At 45.5% G+C, this 20,176-nt stretch overlaps 1 protein-coding gene across 3 annotated transcripts in view; it reads right to left on the bottom strand.

Moving 5' to 3' along the window:
- scfd2 (sec1 family domain containing 2) overlaps positions 1-20,176 on the bottom strand; it is an 87,696-nt gene that overhangs the window by 33,620 nt on the left and 33,900 nt on the right. For all 3 annotated transcript variants that reach the window (XM_086224641.1, XM_086224640.1, XM_086224642.1), the window contains exon 5: positions 11,297-11,594. In XM_086224641.1, coding sequence (XP_086080767.1) covers positions 11,297-11,594 — 298 coding nt within the window. The remainder of the gene's footprint in view (positions 1-11,296; positions 11,595-20,176) is intronic.

Here is a 20,176-nt window from a genome sequence, read left to right on the forward strand (position 1 = left end):
GTAGTTCCAATTTAGGTACAGGACTTTCATGCATCATGATTAGGGAACTCTTATATTAACGTCCAGGCAATACGCATTCATTAGTAGTTAATAACCCTATTATCAGATCTTATAAGATGGTTATAGAGGGTTTTACAAAGGCAACTTCGTGGGCGCCACTGTGGGATTTTCAGATGTGAAGTAAGATGAGAATCACTGCCACTGTTACAGAGGAGGAGACGGACTCATCATGTTACCGCTCGCAGAGTTCCTTCTGTTGTTGTCGTGTCTTCGGCTGAATTCTGTTTCCTGCACGTGTGACATCACGGGCCACTCATGGTGCAAAATCTATCACTGCAATAATCTGCAACCACTGACCCTTGACAGCACCAGAAGTGAGAGAAGAACTGTAGTCTGGTAAAGAGCACATGTTCTTTCTGACATCACCACCGATCGAGCTGGTGAGCTGTGACGTGAAACCAAACACCGACTGTTTCACACGCTGAAATAACCGCTGCCTTTTGGTTCTCATGTTGATAAACGTACGGCACAATAATTAGGATTATTACTCTCGTGTGTTTGGACGCTGGGTCCACCTCTGCGTGATTACATTTTTTTACTTTCAGGCTCCACTTTGTCTGAACTCTTGCAGGGGTGACGGGGCAGTTGATGCCCCGAGCCTCCTGCTACACACGGACCCCCAGAACCGACGGGATCGGTTCAGGATCTTTTCATTTATCTCCTTCCTGTGTGAACTGTTTCCAGTATCTCAGTTGTCTCAGCCACTGATTTGCATCAGAAACGGTGCAGAATAACTCATTTTAACAGACTAGTTTCATGTGCACATGAGCATTGAGGTTCGTGTGGTTATTTTGCAACCATCTGGATGCCTCTAATATCTCTATTCTGCCATGCTGGCATTCATGGCGATCAAAATTAGGGGTGGGCTATGATTTCATAAAATTTGAATATTATTTGAAGTCAATTATCAAAAAATGGGCTGTTGCTTCATCATCAGCATCGCGGATGCTGGATCCAGTTTCTGAACCTTGTAGTAAGACTATTGTTTCTTTGTATGAAAATTTGGAGAGCTGTCCACATGACCACGGTGACCTTTAACCTGAGACTGACACCAGTTGGTATGTGTCAGCAACAGTAATTGAGGGAGGAGTGAACTGTAAGACAAGATCATCATTGGAAGGGTGAGGTGGGGGTGAGATAAGTGGGTGAGTCTTACAGACCCAGAGGAAGGCTGCTATCACAGGAAGCTCCTCTTGCATATGTCAGATCCTCATAATCACTGTTCTACTTCCTGTTTGGGTCCCCTGAGCTGGACGACACAGCGGGAACGTGCACAAATACAGAGGCTCACACGGCGAACCAGAGCCAAACTGGTTCCTACGTGTAGTTCCACTTGCAGACGGGCATCCCACACCAGCGCCACGCTCTGGAGGGGTTGAGGTCCACATGAAAGTGGATTATAGGGTGGATGAGGCTGGCGCTACGGTGACCACTAGCAGACATGCCACTTATTACTTCTGAGGGTGATAATTTGACGCCACCCAAGACTTGAACAACTCTAAACCATCTGTCCAAAGGATCGTTTTAATGGACGAATCACAACTGTCTCAATAACTTGCATTTGACCTGTGATTGGAGAGTGTGTGTGTGTGTGTGTGTGTGTGTGTGTGTGTGTGTGTGTGTGTGTGTGGTCTGAGGGCTCTGACAGTGAATAACACACAACAACCTCTCCTGATGGGAGGGCTTTACACAAATAACACACTGCACTTGCTTCCATGTTCTGCCTCAACTCTTCCCTGTGCGCTCAATCCATAAGCGCACACGCACACGCACGCGCACACACAAACTAATCCTCAAAATACACAGTGGGCTAATCCGCTCTCACACAACAGAGGGGCTGTCAGTGATGGGTCGGGCAGCAGTACAGTGTATCACTACTGAAAAGACTTGGACTACAAGGCTTGCTAGCTTTAGAATTATTTAGATCCTGCAAAAGAGTGAGATAGCTGGGGCAGAGATAGTGTGTGTGTGTGTGTGTGTGTGTGTGTGTGTGTGTGTGTGTGAGTGTGTGCGCACACGCGCATGTGCTCATATGTGTGTGTGTTCAGCCTCTTGACTGGTGCAGTGATGCAAGGAGGCCTACCAGAGGATGGCTGCTCCCGACTGAGAGGCAGATGTTAGCGCTACACCTAAAAGTGAATTTTCATTGTATCTAACTGGGAGTAACGATATGACCCAATCATAGGATCTGAATAAAGCATCACAGCAGTTATGTCACTTAATCAACACGTGGATAAAAGTTTGTATCCACAAAGGAAAGAGGAAGCATGCGAGCAAGAATTTACAAAAAAGTGTGAACAGTTTCAGTAAAATGTGAGGAGAAAGTCTTCGGAGAGGAGGGAGCTGTGGAGGAGAGAACAGGAAAAGAAGAAAATTAAAACCACACATCCAGGGTTGGAAATAACACATCTCTTACAGTGGATTTTCTTAGGATTTGCTATCGCTTCAGTGGGGAGAGGGAAATTAACGCAAGGCCAAAAATAGTGAGTGTTCTCAAAGCATAGAGTCTGTGTGTTCTGGGTCAGAGGGTGCAGAGAAAAACCTGGTGTACAGGCAGAGAATACTACAGGGTGCCCAAGGTTAGGGAGTGTGTGTGTGTGTGTGTGTGTGTGTGTGTGTGTGTGTGTGTGTGTGTGTGTGTGTGTGTGTGTGTGTGTGTGTGTGTGTGAGTTCTAATGTGTTTATTTTCCGGGGGGGCTGAGTTTACTCTGGCCTCACTGCAGCAATCCATGCTGCACATTATCGAAGCGAGCATTCATACGCCCACGTCTGGTGGATGGTGGTGATAATGACGGATGGTCCTCGTCTCCAAAATGTTTCTCACGCCGCGAGAGACCAGAGCGGAAATGTTCCTACAGCTCCTTCATTCATGGCTCCATCTCTGGCCATCAGATGCACGTTTTACCTGGACTGACTCCGGGCGGAGGTGGAGGAGATAAGGCTGAGCTCAAACAGTGCAGAGGGCAAGCAGCTGTCAACATCAAACAGCAGCTGCGTGTGTGTGTGTGTGTGTGTGTGTGAAAGAGAGAGAGAGTTGTCTGAAACCAAGATGCAGACAGAGCTAGCAGATGATAAGATGAAAGGATGGAGAGGCGGATAGAAATTGTGTCGGGGAATCAAAATCGATGTAGTGGCCGTCCTCTCCAACAGGCTGTACTCTGTCCGACTCTTTCGACTCAACTCAACAGGACCACTTGTCTACAGCATCAGAGGCTCCGTATCAAACCTCCAACAGAACTGACCGCAGCATTGAAAAAGTCTTAAAGTGATACTTCATCCAAAAGATGAGTAGGGGTCTTGAGCTAGCAAAGGTGTTTTCTTCACCACTGCATCTTCGTGACTCCAGAGAGCAGAAAGAGCCAGACACGTATATTAAGCTAGGAGCTAAAGGCAACTGATTGCTACTATATGCGGTTGGCTCTTTCTTGCATTCTTGAGTCTCAAGGAAGTAACGCAGGAAAGAGTTAAGAGTCTACACGGACATCAAGTCAGATCGGACAGGTGAGGCCAACACGGATGTGCCTTAAACCTGCATTCTCTCTACTGGCCAACAGGGGGCGACGCAACTGTCATGAAAATAAGTCTGAGAGTTTCTACCTCTCACTTGACGTATTACGTCAGTCAGCAGTTAATGGTCTCAGTCACTAGGTTCATGTCTTCTGCAATGCAGCATGATGATCATTTGGTCCCGTTTACACCAGGGGACGCTTCAGGGCGTCGCTGCCAGCGACCCGTCTGTGTTTCAGTCACATCTACTCCTCGCTCCTCTCCAGCTCTTCCTTTTTCAAAATAAAACAGATGCGTTCTGCCAAAACGCTGGAGGCTTTAAATCTGTAATCCTTGAATCGACGGGTGATGTCACACTGCCTTCATCCACTGGTTGTAATTCATAAAGTCCTCAGACCGAGGCATCCAGGAGGTGTAACTTACAGTACCAGACAGGGATCGTGTTTTTGTTAAGAAAGGTTTGGCATGGATTAAAATAATGACAGCAATAATAATAATAATAATAATAATGATAATTCTAATCAGTTGCATCTTCAGTGACTACCTTTGTAACTAATTAACCAATGAGGTTGGAACTAAACCCGGCATCCTTCACTTGTCCACTGGGAACGAGCCAGGCAGGAAGATGGGTACCCTCCCCTCCTGTGTGGGCTAGCATGCTAACATCAATGCAAATCCCTGCAATACAGTAAATACATGCATGTGACAGCTTCACAATCTGTTGATAATTTCAGTTGTTCTAACTAACACGCTCACATAAAGCACCACATACTTACACACTGTTGATGATGAAATGAAGCTCGTTTGTTTCAGAGATATCAGTATAAAAAGGACTGGCAGGAGTCGTTTGCTTGAGTCTGAAATCGATTGCTTTCTGGCTGTTTCACTGGTGAAAAATTGGCAGGCAACAAGTTCTTCTGACTCTAAGTTTTATTTGATGAGTTAACAGTTCGGCTGTGATTTTTCCCAAGGTTTTAACTTCTAACAGACAAGAAAACCAAGTCCAACAAAAACTCTAATGGTTTGAGTCACCTGACGCCAGCAATGTTAAATCGTATGATGTTGCACAACCTACAGGAATATAATGTTTTCATACCACATTAGTTTTCAAATACTTGGAGTGTTTCTCATACTGTACTTGGAACTGAACCTACGAGTGACACAAACATGAGTCTATTAATCCACTGGAAAACCGGAGTTGCGGCAAAGTTCCACCACTGAACACCGACCACGAGGCACGTAGACGATTAAATGAATAATCAGGACACAGCAGAGTCCAAAGATTTTGTCTTAGTGTGCCCCTTGAGCTTGTGGGCCTGAATCAGGTCAGTCTGGGGGGGTCAGATGAGATAAGACCATCTAAGACACTGAGAGACAAAAAGAAAGTGACCAGACACGACGCTGCTAGTAAAGAAATACTCCTCTCTCTTCCCTATCTCCTTCTATCCATTGGCTGGACCAGCATTCCTCTCTGGGGACACTCTGATAACAGGCCATTACCTCTTCATGATTTATGACACCCGGAGTGGACGATTTCATATAATAAACAGAACAGAGATATGCTATAGAAGACAAAAGATCCTAAACAACAGGGAGGAAAAAAAAGGGGGGGAGGTGGGAAAATGTGCATTTCTTCGCCTCTCTGCAAGATGAGGGGGTGTAAGAGAAGAGGGGCAGTAAAAAAGAAAAGGAGAAGGCGGTAGGGGAGTAGGGGGGCGTTCCTGCTGGCTCAGGCCTTGATTAACACCAGGCCTCCTGACAGGAAATGACCCGGCCAGCTCATAGCGCCAGGAGAGCTTCCATCTGGTGTTGAGGCCGAGGAGGAATTCTCCACCCAGGAGAGCTTCGATCTGAGCAGAACTTTGGAAATGAATGAACAAGTTTCACTTCCAGGGTCTGTGGTCCCACCACACAGAGACAGGCGTGATCGCTCTGGTGTTGCTGGAGGGTGTGAAGGCGGAACTGATTTCTCTCTGGACCTCAGAAGATTTGTCTGAGCACTGATTCAGTAAAGTTTAGAGGTGGACACCCAGTAGGGAGTAAAAAATAGGTAAGAGAGTTACTTTGACTCAGGACTGGAGGATGCTGGGGTGGGGGTGGGGGAGAGCGAGGGGACAGTTTGGGGAGGAAAGCGGGTACATTAGGACAAGTCATCTTTCACTGCTGACTGGAATCCTAAACATAAACAAGCCCTTCCGCACGGACAGATAAAATGCAGATATACTGTAAAAAACGTAGTAACTGGTAGAAAAAACACACCAATACAGTCTACCACACACACACACACACACACACACACGCACGCACACACACACACACGTATATTGTCTGAGGAGAGACATCTGTTTCTATGGCCATCAGAACCACACAAAGACAAACTCCTACACCTACTTCAACATCTTTGTCCCTCAGTGGAACTGTTAAGTAGAGACTTATGAAGGATCCCAGCGTGTCCTCCCAGGACAAGACAGGCAAGCGGTTGATAGCTGGACTCCTCCACTGACCCTCCATTGGGGGGTCACAGCCTGACCCCCGCCTGCACTGACGCGTGTGCAGGGGCCAGGGGCCGCTGTCTTGGTTAGAGTCCCTCTGGAGCCAGCCTGCATGTGTCTGCTATGTATTTCTGCTTTGTTTTGTCAAGTGTGTGTGTGTGTGTGTGTGTGTGTGTGTGTGTGTGTGTGGGTCTGTGTGGGATCATGATAGACTCCTTCTTCATTCCCAGAGGAGATGTAAGCGCTTACGAGCCTTTTATGATGTGCATTTCCTGTCATAAACAAGACACGGAGGACGTCTGTGCTCAGCACGAACACACTGCGTAAAGCAAACAGAGGTGTCAACTGCACTCAGGCCGGTTCGGTGAAGTCCACCCCTCAAACTACGACTGACGCTGCCACTTCCAGACAAATATATCGGATACTCGAGATGAACCCGTGCAGGCTTTCATCAAAGCTCTATTTATCAATTTTGAATGCTGCCCTCTGGGGCCCACAGGGGCATTTGATGCAGTTGTGAAAAACGTAGCTTTTCATCAAGACTCAACAGCCTGATGCTGTCGGAGGCCTCTGCAACTGTCAACAATTCATGGCTGCTCTGGGTTTCTTTTCTAATCTTCCTGCATTTTGGAGTTAAAAAGTTACAAACAACTAATGGAGGAGTGAAAATGTCTGTGTGAGCTCAAGACATCTTATTGTGAGTACTTGAGAGGCAAAGTACAGTCTCTGGATGAAGTATCACTTTGAAGTTGTAAGCATTTGTTACCTTTATTGCTCACAGGTGTTTAGACTGTTTCCACACTATTTGGAGGGGAGAGCAAAGAGTTCGAAGGGAAAAGGACAGTAAGACGAAGAGGGGGAGACCCTACCACTGAGCAGCCTTAGGTGCAGGGTCACTGGGGGGTGAGTCTGGGGGTCTGATGACAGCGTGTGTGGCCCTGCCTCCTACCAGGGCCTGCCGTGAGGGGTTGATGAGCCTCTCTTAATTAAAGCCTGAGCTCTGTGTCATTGGCTTATCTGATGAAATGAAGTAGAGTGAACAATCCCACCGGCTGCTCGCTCCACCCAGGGGTCTACAGTGTAGCCTCATACATGCACGTGTGTGTTTGCATAACAGAGGAGGAAGGAAAGAAAGACCACCAATTAAAAATAATTGGGACTAATTTCATAAACACAGTGCAACAGGGAAAATATATTTAATCAGGCGCGATCATTAGACCAACTTGTGGTTCACTTCCTCCTGCAACCAGCCTGGAGCATTCGAGCCTCTGGGAAGAAGCAGAGGGTGGTAACAAAGAGTGAAAGGGGAGAAAGAGAGAGAGAGAGATGTGGAAATGGAAAAGGAAATGAAGAAAAACAGAGAAGAAAAGTCTGAGAAATAGGCAGACGTGGAGTTGGTGACCAGAGTTTTCTGGTGATCCTTTCATGTCCCTCGACTGGCCCGTGTTGCTGTGCCAACCCAAACAGTGGCGTTGGGGAGGTCTGGCTCTCACACTGCCCCCCCCCCCCCCGTCCTGTGCACACCCCACTGACAGAATGAATAACAAAGTGAGTCTGAGGCCCAGAAAGAGAAGGACATGACATGAAACCGCCGCAATTTGAGTTAAATGCACATCTTGCTCTGAAAGTTATTTAGTCAACTTGTTCCTTTCCTCTGTCAGTGCTCTCATCACCATCTGGGGACTCACAGTCTCACTACTGGAGCTGCGGCACGCACGCACACACACACACACACACACACACACACGCACGCACGCACACACACACGTACGCACACACACGCACACACACACGCACGCACACACACACACACGCGCGCGCACACACACACAGGCACACAGGCACACACACACACACACACACACACACACACACACACACACACACAAAACTATGCTCCATCATACTGAGCTGACTAGGCCAAGGAATTAGGAACATTTTGGTTGGCCTGCTTTCTCTCTCTCCTGGCTCATTGTAGCCGATGCTGAGAAGAGTAGAAAACGGAGAGGGGAGGAGGTTTGACGCCGCACCAAAGAAAACGGCGATCCACCAGGCTGGACAGGAAACACATCCATAAAGTAGTCGGAGGAAACCTTTTTTGCTGTCTCACCAGCATCAGTGTCGTTATTACCACAACGGAACGAGGGATTAACCGTAACTGCTGGGAGCTATTTACAACCTGCACACATCACACACACTCTGCTCATATACACACCACAGAGTGTGTGGCAGCAGCCAATCAGGCTCCAGGCTTCAGGAGAGCAGTTTGTTCTTCATCCAATCCAGTCATTTGTTCTCCAGCCATAATTTCACCAACAACCAATCCGGCTCTTTCAACATGTGGTGTTGGCTGTGGAGCGCTCGGTTTAAGAGCCCATTTCCCCGTCTGCATAAGCTGAGGCATTTTCTTGGATAAATACGAGCTAATTAAAGCCATACACTGAGACAATACACTCACACTCTCTACGGAGGGAGGGGTCATCTCTCATGCACAGGCGAGAGGTATCATGATGCCAATTCCTTTGAGTTTGTGGTGATTTTGTCAGATGTTATTAAATCAGAGGTTCAGTAGCAGAGCAGAAGCTTGTCAGTGAGGGCGGTTCACATGTAGAGTTAATGAGCCATAATTCAGCCCCTCCTTCCAGTCACAGCTCGACTGTCAATTCTCTCTGTTACTGTACGCCAAACGCGTGAGCACAGAGGACACCGGCAAGTTAACTCTTACCACTGTGCTCACCGGGGGTTTGGATCAAACCTGCTGCTGTGTTATTGAGCTGGTTTAGTTTATTTAAGGGTTAGTTTTCATGTTTTGTTGCCGCCCTCAGCGTTAATTAGAGCTCAAGCAAAAGTCCAAGGGGTCAAAAGGTCACCTTCAGGAGACGTGAGCTCTCCCAGTGCCGTCTAGTTATTCTGCAACATAAGCTGCGTTTAGTTCTATGACAGCATCCACACAGGTTACTGATGTGAGCTGCTTCTAAATCAGCCAGAGGTCATAAAATGAAGCTGGTTCATGCACCAGGCCAGCAAAAATGAAGAAACAACTTCAATTCTGAGAGTTAACATGTAAGAATAATTCATTTAAGGGCGGCACGGTGGAGCAGTGGTCAGCACTGTGGCCCCCCAGCAAGAAGGTTGTGGGTTCGTGGGTCTTTCTGTGTGAGTCTCCATGCTCTCCCTGTTCCTGCTGGGTTCTCTCTGGTACTCCAGCTTCCTCCACAGTCCAAAGACATCAAGAGGGACCAGGTTAATCCAGACTCTAAATTGACCGTAGGCGTGGCTGGGAGAGCCAATGGTTGTCTGTCTCTATGTGTTGGCCCTGCCATGGACTGGTGACCTGTCCAGGGGGAAGGCTGCTGGGATAGGCTCCACCCCCACCACCCTGAACAGGAGGAGAGGGAGAACATGGAGGGATGGATGGAATAATTAAATAAATGAGTAATAGCACAACATTTTTCTTAAGTTTTCATTCAGTAAATTCTAGTGGGTGTTGGTTCTTATTGGTTTATGAGTGTTCAGGAGCAAACTTACATTTTGATCTCACCTAAGAGGAAAACGGAAGTCACAAAGTTCTGATGAATGTGACAAAGATTCTTGATTTACTTGCACGCGCAATTCCAGGTCTAAACTTTGTGTGTACACTCTTCAGTCGTGAATGTGTTGATCCTATGGAAGATGCGGCAGAGAAAACCATGTCAACCAGCACAGATTGGAGACATGACAAAGATCCAGGCTGGACTGGACTGAGGCGCTGTGTGGAGCTGGGAGGCGGTCAGCAGGAGAGGGGGCGTCTGCACGCGCCTGTCCTGGCTGGCTTTGTGTCCTAAACCATTTTGTCCACCTCTGTTGTTCTTGCATGTATACATTGTTCTTCTGTTTCACTTTGTGTATGTGTGATGTCAGCAACCAGCTCCGGCTGCGCACTGCAGCCGGGGACATGAGAAAAGATGAATTTGTGAAAACGTTGTTCTCATGGTGACCAGGTTTCATTCAACGTCTGGTTTCCATTTGAGTCATTTAATTGGGGAGAATGTCACAATCAATGTTTTTCTCTGGATGTGGAGAAAGACGACCTCCCGCCTCATGTTACTGCAGCCAAGCACTTTATCGGCTGCCATAAAAACACTCACACAGACGCTTGTGCGTGGCTCCGATTTAAAGAAAGGTGCACACGAGGCGGAATTCCTCTGAATGGACGCACACACACACGCACGCATACACACGCATGCACACACACACACACAGGGTGTTTTTTTTTTTGTGTCTAAAACACACCTGGCACACTATGACAGGGTAATTTCCAATGAAGTGTTTGGAACAGAGAGTCAGGTTTTTAACATGAGCCACATCTCTGGGTCTGTGCCTGCCAAGAGGCCCCTTCTACTCACACAGGGCCAAGTAGAACAGGAAGAGAGAGAGACAAAGTTGGAAAGAGAGAGAGAGAGAGAAAGAAAGAAAGAGAGGAGATGAACAATCTCGACACAAACTTACTAACCCATATACACTGCACGTGAGCTGATGTGTGATATGCGGTGTATTATTTCAGGGTGTGTGCTAAGGTACGGAGCAGACCACAACTAAAAGTAGCTCTAATTATGAACTATGTGGCAGGGGAGGAGACGGCCTGCGTGCAGGCTCAAGGTTAAAGAGGCTATTATTCAGGGAGGTATCGCTGGCTGTGGTCAGGAGGTAGACAATTAATTCATTTTAAGAGCCGGCCTTCATCTGCCCCACCACCACACGCTTCCCAGCTCCGCTAAACCAGCAAAGAAACTAGTATAAATACACACTTGCGCCTGTTAGCAAATTTACACCACAAATATAACCGACCTTGCGTTGTCAGAGTTGCTGTGGAGGTTTAAGAGTGAATGATGCTCTCATTTCTCTCTGCGCACACGCAAAATTCAGACATTCTCACACTTGACTGTTTGTTTAGCTGCTTCATATATTGATCTGGCAGTGCATGCTGTGTGTGAACAAGCAAGAGTGTGATGCAAGGAGCAGGAGGGAGAGAGAGAGGGGGGGGAGAGAGAGAGAGAGAGAGAGAGAGAGAGAGAGAGAGAGAGAGAGAGAGAGAAGGGGAGACTTTCTCATCCTCCCATGAACAGGCCTGGAGATAGAGGCAGGAAATAAACAGTCTCCTACTCCCTCTTGCCACGTGTAATCTCTCTCCTCTTCCTGCATCCAAAAACTAAGCACCAGGATGTAATTAGGTTGAGATCACATAAGTTTTCTCTCACCGGTGAGTTTTCGGAGCAGGGGGCTGAGCTCCGTCTCTTGGATGATGACCAGGGTGAGCGCTCCTATGAGCTCCATCTCCAACTTTTCCAGCTCCTCCTCCTCGTGGGCGTCCTGGTCGACGGGCTGCGCCTCGTCAGCTAGCGAGTACAGGTAGACGAGCAGGAGGATCAGCTCATCAGGCCCACACTCATCCTCCCTGAATCTGGACCCTGAGGCCGCGCTGTCCTCGCCTCCACGCGGCTTCATCAAGGGCAGCAGCTGCCTCAGCACAGCGGGGAAGGCTGAGTCTCCCAGAGCCTGTCAGACAAGCAGGTGGTTCGTCAGGAGATGGAGATTTTTCTCCCCTGATTTCTGGAGCAAAGTTCAATAATCTGACTCTTCAGCCATTAAAGTTAGTGGCCTGATTTAGGCTTGAATTCAATGGCAATTTCTCAGTAAATTACAATCTCACTCTCACAATGAAAAATATATAAGAAATTTAGAACCAAAAAGCCAACTCCACACTCCAGAGTTTCCCATATATTGACTGACTATGATATCCACTATGACGGCTTCATGCGTAAAAAGTTGGTGGAGGCTGCCAAGTAAGACGCCAACCACATCAGGAACCAAGGGTTTTCGTGTCTTGCGCGAGGACACTTCAACACAGAAGTGAGGATTGAACCAGCGTCTCTTTGGTCGTTAAGCAACCTCTCTACCACCTGGGCCATGCTGCCAATAATTAGGACGCGACCGATGTAGAATTTTTGAGCCTGACACGGATTTTGGAGAAGGAAAAAGAAAACCCTGATTACAGATATGTGTCGCCGATGTAGTGAATTTTAGTGCTGGACTGAAAATAGACTCTCTATGTCTAATGTGCGATTTGATACTCACTTTATTGAAAAATATATAAATAAATGAAACTAAAAAAACAACTAACAAACTAAAAAATAATCTAAATAAGCAGGGCGGAGGTGCCGGAGCGCTCTCTGCTGGACAGACCACGTTGCGCCATCCTAAATCACTACAGGACCTCTTATCTGCACTTCATGGGTCCTAAATGTCTTTCTAAATATCTGCGAATATCAGAATACATATACGCTAATATGATAAGTGTGGGATAGGCCCCTGATGTATGGGTCAGGCCCGACCTGTAATGCTAATATAATGACCCTAATAATGAACCACACATTTGAATAAGGCGTGTTGGAGTGGACAGATATCGAATATACAAGTCATTCAGAGTAGCACTAACCCTCCAAGGTTGGTCAAATAAAGAACCAATGAAAACAGATCAGTACTTGTACATGTACGAGTGTTTTCCTTACTGTAGAAAAGGGTATTCATCATTCCACTCTGAAGCAAAACAACAACGTAGAAGCATATTTCTCAAAACTCTTCCTTCCTCACCAGAAATGTTTCCTGCTCAGCAAAGTGTTAAAACTCTGCACTGCTGCAGGAAAGACGCTGCACTGACGTATGACAGGAGGATTATTTACGTCATCTGATGTGAAATATTCATTCGCATTCATATTTACTGGAGTGATCGTGTCTTTTTCCAAAAAAAAAAAAAAAAAAACAGAAAAGAAAAAAAAAATTCTGTGCTTAAATATTGAGCAACTCACCGGTGCGACTGAGCTCATGGTTCCATTCGCTAATTTTATAACTGGAGTGGCTGATGTAACACTTCATTTCGTTGAATTCTTTTGTTGGATTGGCTGAACAGTTTTCTCTGACTATCACACACACACACACACACACACACACACACACACACACACACACACACACACACACACACACACACACACACACACACACACACAGCCAACATTCTGGCCAGTGTTTAGGTGCAGTGACCTGCTCTGGTGAGTGAACAGTCCCTCACGATGGCTGAGCTCAGGTCCGACACGCTGTAGATCACAAGACCGTTTATAGAACACTGGCCACAACAAGGCTGAGCTCATGGAGCTGTAAAACAAGGGCGTGGAGGTTGGTCTGTCTGATGAACAGCATGAAAATTTCATGAAAAATAGAGCTGAAGGAGAGAAAGAGGCGATGGGGTCACAGAGTGGAGGGAGAGAGTGGAAACTGAAGCGGAGAAGAAAAGCAGTTGAGGAAGATAGTGAGAGATTACAAAGCTTTAAATGAGAGTCTGCCAGACGACTGCTGACAGGACAGTAGGTTTGTGTCTGATAGAGCCACAAATGCCCCTGTGGATATATTTCATTTTAATGAGGGACTGCTATGTGAGGAGCTTTGTGTTCCTCTCACCAAGACAAACAGACCGTCTCTGCTCGGAGAATGAGGGGCTTTGGGCCCACCGAAGAGATCCTGTGTCTGACCCAGAAGAATTGTTCACTCAGCCAACGACGCAATACAATCAGACTCCGAGGTGGCGGCCAAAGCCACAGAGCTGACTGACTGACTGACTGTCCCTCATGGAGCAAGTCTTGTTGGAAAAGGACTGTCCCCTCTGGAGTTTGTTCACATCACCGTATCAACCTCAGTGACTTGATGTTCGCAGTTTCCCGGAACAGACGCTGCTGTGGACAGAGACTTTCACATCTGTCACAACGAGCAAGGCATCATGAGAACGCTCTCTGGCTGGTGCGTTCACTCCAACTGGGCCTCTCCCCCGCCAGCTCTCCGCCCGTGGGGACCATTCAACCACACATTTTTCGTCTTAAACATTGTGAAATCAAATACCTCTCAAAGTTGCAAGCATTCTAACTGCCAAACAATGTTCAGGATATTCCCCTCGCTCATTACTGGGGGCCGGCACAGTGGAGCGCAAGAGAGGGAGAGCGAGAGAGACAAAGGGGGACATTAAGGGTTTCTGGATGAAATGAAACCACCAGAGCACTTTCTCTCACTTAGGAGGAACTATTGATCTCATAAACGTCTGTCTGGACACGTCCAGGAGTGCTCGTATGAGCTTTCAGCTTCTTAAAGAAGCGTGACTTCTGTCAACAAATGATATTTTCATTCTGGCCAGAGCCGTCCAACTCTACCTGTTGCCATGTAACTTTGGCATCAGAAGCTCCAAGCGTAGGTCTGAGGAGAGAGGAGGAGCTGAAAGAGGAGCTCCGTGGAGACTCTCCCACCTCATCTATCATTAGCACGAAGCTGACGGGTGTCGCCTCCTGGGTCTCTGACCAGGCAAAAAGTCGTCTCTAGTGGGAGCAGTGCAGGTTTTCACTTTATCGTTTTTCGGCATGTGACCCTAACTACTGTTTGACACAGTTGCAGGTCGGTTCACGAACAGCAAGTGAAAAGGTCTGGTGAATCTCAGCAGTCTTCAATAATCGTCATCGCCTTATTTCATCGTTTGCAAGAAGCTGCGAAGAACATGAAAGGTTAAAGATGAAAGAATTTATTACACCTAGTTTGTAAAAAAATGCAAATGTAATTTTATCTGTAACGCTTTTCTTTGGTCCTCTTATTTCTTTCTGTCCAAAAGATTTCAAGTGTGTCCATTTTCACATCCCTTTGTGCAGTTCAGGGACGCGACTGTGGCATCAAAGTTGCAATTATCCTGAATTTTAAAAACAGGGCAGTGGATTCATCGAGGAAAAACTCTTTATAGAAAAATGTTTTCTGTTTTGCACTGAAAAGAATGAGCTAAATTGAAGAAATTAGATTAAATAAACTAATTAGATGCTTGTTGAGTTAGAATTCCCACGTGAAGTGACTTAATATTTTGATGTCCGTGCTATCCAACTGCGATTATGTCGATTGATCCTGCAGTTGTTTTAGTCTTAAGTCATTATTCTGAAATGTTTTCCAAAGTCTACAGAAGATGATCAGCACCACGCTGTTTAATTTAAACTAATATTTTGACGAACATTAGCTTTCACAAATGTGGCGTGTTCTTGCAATTTGAATATTGCTGTTGGCCATATTGCTATTTTGATTAAGTGGTGATTTATTATGTATTTTCTCAGACTGGTTTATGTGGAGAAAAATGATTATCATTTTAATCAGAAGCAGTGTTGACAAATATTGGCTTGGATAGAGAAAATCACAGGTCAGATAATCGCATCCACGTTGATCATTGGTCCTGCACGGTGATGAGAAAATGGATGAAGGCTGTAATTCTCACCTTAAAGGTGCACTGAGCATTGTTGCCTGACGTCACTTCACTTACTGTAAACAACAAACAAACAGAGCACAGAGCAAGAGAAAGTGGACCTGTGCTGCGCTAACGTTGCTAAGATGAGTGAGCAAACTCCAACTGTTCGGGGAGTAAATTTATATTCGAAGTCTTTATACAATATCTTTATGATATTAGGTTATGGTTACAGCTGATATATTTAAAAACAAAAATTTATGAGCTTATGCAAAAGAGACACTTCCTGTTGAATTTGTCCTTCCTGGAATCGCTGCTAGTCCTAGTTTGGACCTGTAGAGTAAGCTAGGAATAACAAACTATTACACTGAAAAATGGCTTACGAGCGTCACAGCTACGACGCTACTCGATCGACTCTGCTTATGCCCCAGTGTATGCGCTAACCCCCCCCATCCCCCCCATCCCCAACCATCTTGTCGGTGATTGGCTGGAACCTGGTTTGTTGTGTTTATGTGCGCATCCTGTGCACTCAGTGTTAGTTTGCTGTTTGTGAGCCCTGTGTCGTCTCCAGAGACGAGACTTTGTCTCATTATTCAGGGGGCAGGCAGCGAGCGGATCAAGGGGAGACGCCTACGATTGGAGACAAAAATGAAATCGCGCTGAAGCCATGCAGCAACACTTAGTGCACCGTTAAAACATTTCGGAAATCCTTTGTGATAAATCTGACGAGCATTTTGCTTTTAACATTAAGCAGACTGTGCATGTTTTCACATGCACTGTAACTGGGTCCCTACAGGAGGTCTACAAAAGCTGCTGTCAGCTGCCTGCGACGGCGCCAGAGCAGGAAATGGAGCTCTTTGGTTCAGAACCAAGGCTGAAATGAGTGGAGTTGAGTGGGACGCCGGGCTGAAGCTTTTTCCAGCAATGAAGCTGCACTCAACAATGCCCGACTCACAACACAGGCACTCGGGCTCGCTGGAAAGGTGGTGCACTGTGCACTGCTGAGAATGGAGTGGAGCAGCGTTGTGCCTTCCATTACACAATTAAAGTGGTGCTTTTGGGTATCAAGCGTTTTATTTCATTAAAGTCATTCGGCTTTGCAGAAGGAGCTTTTAAAAGCACAGGGACCACACAGCAATAATGCTGTCCTGTCAAAATCACTCATCTGCAAATATCACCTTTATTTTGAGTCCAGGTGGAACTGCCAGGAGAGAGCTGTGACTATTTACATATCCACTGTAAAAATGATGTGAAGCTCCTAAAGGTAAAAGGCCAGCAGGTGTCTCCCTCACTGCACTAATCTAGTCTACTAGTTACCAGGTTGACTCAACTCACCACATGTTCTCAGGGGTGGAATGGCGGTCATAAGACAGATGAGTCATGTGTTCGATCTCATCATCAGACAGTATGTGATGATGTCACACACTAACAATAACAATATGAACCTGTCGGAGGCCAGAGTTGCCAATTTGAGCGATTGCTATTGTTCGTTAGCAACTGTTAGCTTAACTGTCCAGAAAGTGGCCACCTCAGCACGGCTGTTCAGCCCCTTCTGGTCCTCCAGCTCACACCAGCGGAGAGCTGCTGAACCTGTGTCGACCCTCGTCTCGCTCCTTTGTTGGTTCGACGGTATTTGAGACGATACCGTTTCTCAGACGTGTCTCTGGTCAGTCAGCACCTGAGCTCCACACATCGATACACCAGCCTGTTCGTGCTGTTGGCTCAGAGATCCTCAACCGCTTGGAATCTAGGTTTTTGCGATATTTTAGAACCGATAAAATTGTTAAAACAATTAAACAGATATAATTTATTTTCAGGGAAATTTAATCTTTCATTCTGCATCTTTCTACAAGTCCTGCAGATGTATATATATATATATATATATATATATATATATATATATATATATATATATATATATATATATATATATATATATATGTGTATATATATATGTATATATGTATATATATATATATATGTATATACACACACACACATATATATATACATATATATATATACATATACATATATATATACACATATACATATATATATATACACACATATATATATACACATATATATAATTTTTTTTTAAATGTTGTTTTGTTTTTATCAAATTTATTTTCAGCTTTTGAGAGTTTTTTTAAACTTCCTCTGTAACTGACCATTTTACTTTTATACATTGATAGGATTTATGTCTAAATCACTGACTGACATCTGTAAATCCACAGAAAAATTCCATTACATTTTTTGATTTCATGCAGAACTTTTTGTTTCTTAAAAAGCAGCTGGAGATGTTTTGTTTTTTTGTTTTTTTTTTAGTTTTGTCTTTCTAATTCAGGCAGTCTGACTTTCTTCCACGTTTCATTTATTCTGGTCTGATATCGTTTTAATTGTGTTTCTCTTTTTCACTGCAAAGGCTTCTTTTTTTCATCCCTGTGATTTACATCTGTGAAAGGTGCTGTTGGAATATGACTGACCTACTTGTACTTCTTTTTCATCACGGTCTTCAGTAAACCTTCTAAAACTCCACCAACATTCCCACAGCAAAGGTGGTGTTTAGGTTCCCCTCTAAAAACAGAGCAGATTTAGGGGCCTGAACTGCAGCATTACTGCAGTAATAACAGGAAGCTGACTTTATTATTACACACTATTACTGAATCCACTGGTCCTGTTGCCACGGTCTAATGGGACCATTACGCACAATTAAAGAATAACAATGGCATTACTCTATCAAAACAATGCTAATTTTGGGGGCTTGCAATTACTAAAATACAGCCATTAGTTGAAATTACTGTGAGTCTCTATGAAGAAAAACTGTTTTGGGATTAAAGTGTAGATCATAACACATCTTTGTTCCCTAAATAGACTCAACCAATGGCGGATGCTAAATTTGTGCCTGGATTGTTAGCAGCGGATTGAAACACGGCAGGCTTCTTGCTCAGGCTTTTGCACCAATCACATGCTCGCTCTTGCATTGTGTTCTGGTTTGAATCACCATGCCAGTGATTGACAGATTACTGTTTGGCAATTCTTACCATCCTGGGTTCCATAAAGGCTCAATCTCACCCAATCAGAGAGCTGGGCCAAACTCCGCCCCTGCCCAGCACAGCCTGAACAGGAAACCAGCTCCAGATGCAACCCCTGGAGGAAGGTAAGTGTTTCAGATGCAGCGCTGCACGCTAACCAGAACCAGGCCCCACTTGCCTCGCTCCCTGCCTGCACAATGAACCTTTTTCGAGGCCCAATGGCAAGGGGGAGGGGCAGCAGTGGACGTGGGGGTCCTTGGGTGAGCACAAACAGAGATGGCTATAGGTCATATGTTTTAGTCAACAGAAGTCAGCCTGGCCAGGAGTCAACTTACATAAATGACAGACAGTCCATCGTTACCATGGCGACCAAAAGAAGAAAAAAAAAAAACCCTCATCTGCATTCTTTTGGAAACACACACATGTGCTTCATTTGCAAATATGTAATCACATCCCATTTGCCTTCACAAATAACAACACACAAAGCTGGAAGGAATACAGGGAAACCTCTGAAAACTAAATGCATAAATCTTGAAGTGAGAAGATGGCAACGAAGCTTTGACTCTAAATTATCTGCAGCAAACTTACTATTGTCTTGAAGAACAGCTGGATAACAAACGGGTATGTTTTCACGCTCCCTGCTGAGGTTTAGAAATACTCAACAACACCAAAACACAGGGGAAACCTGCTAGGACACTTCCGTGAATGACAACCTGTCGTCTGAGCCTGCTAATGCGCTCACACGTGTATAATATTTACACGAGGACACATGCTCAGTGTTACCTGCGACAATGATGAACCCCAGAGTGTCTTCACCTTGAATTTGTTGTTTATTACAAGACGGAAATTTGCCTGAAGTTGAGCAGGAATGGAAAAATGAAGTTGATGTGAGGCTCACTTTTTACAGCCATTACTCTGTCTTGTGTGAAAGGTGCGGACGACGCATGGCGTCTTTAACGAGGGAAGGGGAACCGTGATTTTAAACAGAAAGAAGAGCGAGCCGGCACACAGGATCCTATGTTTCCTGAAGAGGAAGATCAGGGATGAATCACATCACTCTGCATCTCTCTCTGTTTCCTGTGTCCTTCCTTTCACTTCAAGAAAAAAAACGAACAAAAGTGGGTTGTGAGAACACTTCGGTCGTAACAGAAGACATAAACCGGACGACTTGCGAAATGTCTCTCTTTAGATTTCTGTCGATAAGCACAACCATATTCCCTCTTATTAAAATTGATTGAGGTCCAATAAGACTTGAGAACATCACACCACCTCTGTGAGCAAGAGTTTGTCATATCGCTCAGCTCTCCGCCAGACTGATGCAGGCGATCGGCTGAAAACGCTGCTTGAAAACAGAACTGCAGCTACATACTACAATTCTATTAATACTCGGTAAATTATGGGATGCATCCTCCAGTCTGACCGCTGCTCTTACTTGTCTCAGCACAGAGAAAACATAAAATTAATGGCTGAGGAGAAGTGTATGAAAACAACATAAGAGCCCTGTGTAGGCCGCCGATGCCAGTGTAAACAAAAAAGCAGCAGTTTCTTGTTATGTTACATGGATCTGCACCAACATGTAATGGGTTCTTCTTTGGTCCGTGTTCCACTGCGTGAAAACCTCAAGGTTTTGCGTGATCATGCTGACAGATGGACTGAAAAACAAACCAACAGACACGGCTGGAAACACAACATCCTTGGCAGAGGTAAAGAAACGAAGGCAGGGCTAAAGATAAGAGGGTCTGATGGTCTGGCAGGAGACGTGATTGAACAGGGAGACACAGAATGAC

This window comes from Aulostomus chinensis, chromosome 14 (genome assembly GCF_037954235.1).
Source record: "Aulostomus chinensis isolate RoL2024-O1b breed Wild chromosome 14, RoL_Achi_v1.0, whole genome shotgun sequence".
NCBI classification, from domain to species: domain Eukaryota; kingdom Metazoa; phylum Chordata; class Actinopteri; order Syngnathiformes; family Aulostomidae; genus Aulostomus; species Aulostomus chinensis.